The 7,038-nt window shown below is 38.2% G+C and overlaps 1 protein-coding gene across 1 annotated transcript; it reads left to right on the top strand.

The window, feature by feature from the left end:
- Positions 1–5,620: 5,620 nt before the first annotated feature.
- LOC114378168 (germin-like protein 9-3) lies at positions 5,621–6,500 on the top strand. The gene has a single exon (XM_028336715.1). It carries the CDS (start codon positions 5,683–5,685, stop codon positions 6,304–6,306), a length of 624 nt encoding a protein of 207 aa, XP_028192516.1. The 5' UTR covers positions 5,621–5,682; the 3' UTR covers positions 6,307–6,500.
- The last annotated feature ends 538 nt before the right edge of the window (positions 6,501–7,038 follow it).

Below are 7,038 nucleotides of genomic sequence, written 5' to 3'. Positions count from 1 at the left end.
ATATTCTTTTATATATATATCAAAACATTTTTGTTTGTCTCATAATCTAATTCATCTAAACTTTTATATATCATAATACTAGCTAAAACCAGTAGAATATGTTGATAACAAATGTGGATAAATGTATACGTGGATCTCAATTTGGATGGATTGGGTGAGTGAATTGGACGTAGCTAGAACTAGAAGAAAGAGAAAAAGAAAAGAGAGGAAAATAATAATAATAATAATAATAATAATAATAATAAATGTAATGAAAAATAAAAATAATTAAAAAAATGAAATGAAAAAAACAATACACACATGCAGGCCCATACACATAGCATACATATATTTATCTCTTCCTTTTTATCTTTCTCTAAGTATCTATTAGCATTAGTATTGGGTGTCTATTTAACTTTTTCCTTAATTTTCTTTTTAGAATAAGTAAGTTTAATTAATATTTGAAACATTGTGTAAATTCCTTTCTCAGTTTTGGGCATGAGATCCCGTATGATGGTCTTGATAAGGGACATGTCAAAACAAAGATTAAGCTAATTAATGTTAAGTAGTGTATAGTATAAAAGCTTAGCGTGATTAGTTTGATTAGTAAGTGGACAACTATTATAAGTAGTGTGTAATAGCATTCTATTAAATAGTTAATAAGAATAATTCATTTTTTCATCATCTGTGTTAGCATTCCATTTTTCCCTCTCAGCTCTCTCTCTTTAGTTTCCCTAACAAAGTGGTATCAAAGCCAAATCAAGATCCATTTGTGATCTGTGACCATGGTCCAAAAAAGCTCAGCCATCTCTCTTCCCACAACCCTCCACATCCTTGACGGCAAGAATTGGAGCCGGTGGTGCATCCAGATGCGCGTGATTCTTGGGTATCAGGAGGTTCTGGAGATTGTGGAGGAGTGATTCTTGGCGCTCGGCAAAGCACCCACCACTGCAGAACGCACCGCCTTCAAGGAGAACAAGAAGCGAGACTACAAGGCGATGTACATCCTTCATCAATGCATAGATGAAGCCCATTTTGAGAAGATCGTTTAGGCATCCAGTGCTCATGCGGCTTGGGAAATCCTGGAAACGGCGAATGAGGGAGCGGCGAAGGTTAAGAAGGTGAAATTGCAGACAATGCGACGACAATACGAGCTGATGGCGATGGAGGACTCCGAGACCATTGCAGCGTTCTTCAATCGCGTGCTTGTCCTCACGAATGCGATGAAGGCATACGGCGAGGAATTGAAGACCTTGACGATTGTTGAGAAGATCTTGTGGTGTTTGGCTCCAAGATTCGGCCATGTGGTTGTTGCCATGGAAGAATCCGGGAAGGTGGAGTCCATGACAATTGTTGCGCTTCAAGGTTCTCTCGAAGCTCACGAACAACGCCTACTAGAGCGTACCACAGATCGAGCTTCGTATCAGGCCCTGCAAGCCCAGTCTTCACGAAAGAACGATTTTCACCGCAAAGGCAACAATAGGGGCAAAGTGAAAGGCAAAGAATACAAGAGTTCATCAGGAAAGGGTTCTGGGAAACATGAACCCTCAAAACCTGATCAAGAGCCAGCTGAATCATCAGGGCATAGAAATGGGGGAAATCAAAGGTATCGGGGCAAGAAGAAAGTGATTGATCGCAAGAAGCTGAGGTGTTACAATTGTAACAAGATTGGTCATTTTTCCTTTGAGTGTAATGCCCCTGCCCAAGGAAATCATCATGATGGACATGGTGGTGATGAAGCCAATTTGCTCAAAGATGATGGTGATCTTGATGAAGATCCTCCTGTGATGATGATGATGACCACCAATTCAGATTCTAGCAGTTCAAGAACATGGTATTTGGATTCTGGTTGCTCGAATCACATGACAGGGCATAGGAATTGGCTGGTAAATTTTGATGATTCAAAAAGAAGTGTCATTCGATTAGTTGACAATAGAACAATTGTTGCTCAAGGAATGGGAGATGTCCTGATATCTAAGAAGGATGGAAGCAATGCTCTCCTTCCAGATGTCTTCTTTGTTCCAGGTATGAAGAGTAATCTGGTGAGCATTAGTCAATTGGTTGAAAAAGGATTCAAACTGAAATGTGAAGAAGGATTTTTGGAGTTGTTTGATCAACAAGGGAAGAGAATGTTGAAGATCCCACTTGCCCAGAACAGAACCTTTCAAGTGGATCTTTCAGTCACTGAATCTTCGTGTATGTCAGCTGAAATTCTGGATAGTGATACTTGGCTTTGGCATCTCAGGCTAGGGCATTTGAATTTCAAAGGAATGAATATGTTAAGATCCAAAGGCATGGTTCATGGTCTGCCATCTATTACCATTCCAAAAAAGGTATGTGAAAATTGCATCTTTAGTAAACAACCTAGAAGTTCATTCAGCAGCTTTACACACTCTAGGTCTCAGAACTTGTTGGATGTTGTATACTCTGATTGTTGTGGTCCTTTTGATACACTTTCACTTGGGAACAACAAGTACTTTGTGAGCTTTGTTGATGAATTTAGTAAAAAATTATGGTTGTATATGCTGAATCTCAAGAGTGAAGTGTTTGAGACTTTTAAAATATTTAAAAGTATGGTTGAAAAGTAGTCAGGGAGAAGCATTAAAATTCTGAGAACAGATGGAGGAGGAGAGTTTTGCTCTACAGAGATGTCCAATTATTGCAAGGAACATGGCATTGTTCATGAGATAACAACACCCTATACTCCTCAGCATAATGGTATTGCTAAGAGGAGGAATAGGACTATGCTTAACATGGTGAGAAGCATGCTAAGAAGCAAGCAACTTCTTCACAAATTTTGGGGAGAAGCTGCTACAACCGTTGCCTATGTTCTTAATAGGTGTCCAACACAAAGGCTCATTGGCATGGTCCCTGAGGAAGCCTGGACTGGAAGGAAACCATCTGTGAGTCACTTCAAAGTGTTTGGATCATTGTGTTTCAAACATGTTCCTGACCAAAGAAGGAAGAAATTGGATTCCAAGTCAGAGGTGATGATTTTTGTTGGGTATAATCCCATAGGCTCATATAGATTGTATGATCCTAATGCACATCAAATTGTGAACAGCAGAGATGTCTATGTTGATGAACAAAGATCTTGGAAGGATTATACTGAAAATTTCAGTGTTTCAAGAAGACAAGTGCAGCTCAGTTAGGATAACTCTAAGGTGATTAATGATCCTGCAAGGTTCAGTCATGATGCATCCCCAGCAGGAATCAGAGGAAGACCAGTATGAAATAGACAACAACCAGTGAGACTGCAAGATTATGATTTGTTTCCTGATAATGCAGTGACTAATGATGGTGATTTGATCCATTTAGCACTCCAATCTGACATAGAGTCATTCAGCTTTGATGAAGCCATCAACAGTGAAGTGTGGAGGAAAGTTATGACTGAAGAAATTGAATCAATTGAAAGGAATAAGACATGGGAATTGGTGGTTTTACCTCAGAATAAGAAGCCTATTTCAGTGAAATGGGTCTACATGACCAAACTCAATCCAGATGGCACTATATCTAAGCACAAAGCTAGATTGGTGGCTAGAAGGTTTCTTCAAAAGCAAGGCATTGATTATAAAGAGGTGTTTGCACCATTTTCCAGATTTGAGACAATTAGACTCAGTGTGGCTTTAGCGAATCTAAATCATTGGGATCTCTGGCAATTAGATGTTAAGTCAACATTTCTCAATGGTCCACTAGATGAGGAAGTTTACATCATGCAGCCACCTGGATATGAGAGGAAAGGTGAGGAAGAAAAGGTGTTTAGGCTGAAGAAGGCTTTATATGGATTAAAGCAAGCCCCTCGAGCTTGGAACAAAAGGATTGATTTCTTTCTTAGTCATGTGGGCTTTGTTAAGTGCACTGTTGAACATGGTTTATATGTCAAGCAAGAGGGAGCTGGAGATATCACAATCATTTGCTTGTATGTTGATGATTTACTTATTACAGGTAGTGATGTGAAGTTGATTGATCGAGTCAAGAAACAACTCAGTCAAGAGTTTGAAATGACTGACCTGGGACTACTCACTTACTTCTTAGGCATTGAATTTCTGAGGACTGAGTGTGGAACATTCATGCTGCAAAGGAAGTATGTGATTGATATGTTGAAGAAGTTTAACATGAAAGGCTGCAATTCTGCAGAAACCCCAGCTGATATGAATGTGAAGCTTGAAAGTTTCACTGAGGAGGACAAGGTTGATTGCACAATGTACAGGCAGATTGTGGGGTGCTTAAGGTTTGTGTGCCACACAAGACCTGACATTTCATATAGTGTGAGAGTGGTGAGTAGGTTCATAAGTGATCCTAGAAAATCTCACTTGGTTGCAGCCAAAAGGATACTGAGGTATCTACAAGGCACTGCCAGTTTTGGAATTCTATTCCTATATCAAAAAGAGAAGGTTTGTCTACAGCTTGTAGCCTATTTAGACTCGGACTGGTGTGGGGACAAAGTGGATAGGAGGAGTACAATGGGTTATGTATTCTTTCTTTCTGGGGTTTCAATCTGTTGGTGCTCAAAGAAGCAGGACGTGATTGCTCTTTCCACATGTGAAGCAGAATATATTTCTGCTTGTAATGTTGTTTGTCAGGCCAATTGGATTACATACTTGCTGGAAGAATTGAATGTGAAGATGAGTGGGATTGTGGAGTTGTTGGTGGACAACAAATCTGCTATAGATTTGGCCAAAAATCCAGTCTCACATGGCAGAAGTAAACACATAGAAACTAAGTTTCACTTCCTGAGAGATCAAGTGAGCAAAGGCAAAATTGAGTTGAAGCATTGTAAGATAGACTTGCAGGTAGCAGATATTATGACCAAGGCTTTGAAGATTGACAGTTTCAAGATGCTCAGGAAGATTATGTGAGTTGTTAATTATGCACATTTCTGAGTTTTTTTTTTCTATAAGCTTTTGTACTAAGGAGGAGTGTTAAGTAGTGTGTAGTATAAAAGCTTAGTGTGATTAGTTTGATTAGTAAGTGGACAACTACTATAAGTAATGTGTAATAGCATTCTGTTAAATAGTTAATGAGAATAATTCATTTTTTCATCATCTGTGTTAGCATTCCATTTTTCTCTCTCAGTTCTCTCTCTTTAGTTTCCCTGACAATTAAGTTGTACAATTCCTCATTTTGCAATCAGTTTCAAAAGTCATTTAGTGTTGGTATTCGTTAAAACTATTTTTCAGTGGACATGAGTTTAATTATGTTAAACTATTAAAGTAAATATAATCTCTCCTGATTAATTTCTTTATACACACACATTGTTAATCTGTGATTAGATGTAGATCAATTAACCAACCTTATCAAAACATTGTACTAGGAATAAGGCTGGACACTATAATTAATTTAGGCGCCACCCAATAACATTTACCAAAGATTCGATGCATGACAGCCTCATTTTTAGCATTGTTATTGCAGTATATATATATACTCCCATGGTGTCTTGCATGTACTTGTTAAATGGCACAACCAAAAACTACAGCTAAGGCTACTTTGTAATCTCCAATAATCTTGGGTATCGTCCGAATGGCCTGCAGGTAGATAGATAGAAATTAGAAATCACCTCTTCCCTTCTAAAAAATTCCCAACCAGATAATAACCCTATATATAGAGACACACACATCATCCCTAATATCCAATATTTGAAGGTGTTCAACATTACTACCACTTTAATTTGCTATTAACTGTGTGTAATATATAAAGCAAAGGATGTCTAATTCCACCACCTTGAAAGTTGTCTCAGTTGTCATATCAGCTTTTGCCATCGTGCAAATGGCACTTGCGGGTGACCCAGACATTCTGAGTGACTTCATAGGCCCAATAAATGGCATGATACCAGATGGGAACTTTTTCACCTACACAGGCTTCCGTGTCCTGGTAGGTCAAAACTCACCACCCTCAACTTTCAAAGTATTGAAAGCAACCATGGCAGAGTTTCCAGCACTGAACGGACAAAGTGTGTCTTATGCTGTTCTTCAGTTCCCAGCAAATACCATCAACCCACCCCACACTCACCCTCGTTCTGCAGAGCTTCTTTTTGTTGCACAAGGTTCTCTTCAAGTAGGGTTTGTGGACACCACCAACAAGCTCTTCACGCAGAGCCTTCAAGCTGGGGACATGTTTGTCTTCCCAAAGGGTCTTGTTCACTTCCAACACAACGCCGATGCTAGTAAGCCTGCCCTTGCTATTTCGTCCTTTGCTAGTGCCAACTCCGGCACGGTTTCTCTTCCCAACACGCTCTTCAACACCTCCATTGATGACACTGTCTTAGCTTTGTCCTTCAAGACTAACGTTGCCACCATTCAGACTTTGAAGAAAGGCTTTGCTCCTTAAACCTGATATCATGTTCATGGAGGCCTGCTTAATTTGTTTCGTTCCTTAGTTTTTAACCTGCTGTTTTTTTTTTCTTCTTCTTTATTTGATTGTTCAATGAGTGCTTAATTGTGCAATTGTTTGATCTTGTTATTGTTTTATGAATAAGGATATGAAATAACAGCATCATTAACATTAGTGCTTTTCACGTCTTACCTTTCTTATTCGATGGCTCATGACTTCAATCTTCTTGACATTGCTTTAAAATATTTATTAAGGGGGATCGATAAGCTAATCTCTTCATAATGCCTATTTCACTTTCACATATCACATTTGTTTTTATTTTTAAAGACATTTAAAAATAATAATTTCTAAGCACTCTCGATGTAAACTAACTAATTAAGAAATTATATAATATTTATGATCTGTAAAAAGTAATTATTTATTATAAAATACAATAAGTTTATCATACATAATAACTTTATCATACATAATAAAAATACAGTATATAATTGATCGTGGATATGGCCTATGCTTGGTATTGCTGCCTGGACACAACCCGACCAAGTCACAAAGCATAAAATAGGTTTTAGAGAATACACTAGGGGAGATTGATGATTATTGAATCAAATTCAACGATGACCATTTTTCCTTACTCGATTTCCTTTTAAGAGAATTATCAACTTCCTCCAAAATAGTCTGAACCAACTATATTCAACAATCTACTTCGATGGTAACCCTTTCAACTTCGGT

The sequence above is a fragment of the Glycine soja genome, chromosome 12 (assembly GCF_004193775.1).
Source record: "Glycine soja cultivar W05 chromosome 12, ASM419377v2, whole genome shotgun sequence".
NCBI classification, from domain to species: domain Eukaryota; kingdom Viridiplantae; phylum Streptophyta; class Magnoliopsida; order Fabales; family Fabaceae; genus Glycine; species Glycine soja.
Note: the sequence above shows the minus strand (reverse complement) of the source record. Positions and strands in the feature narration are given on the sequence as shown.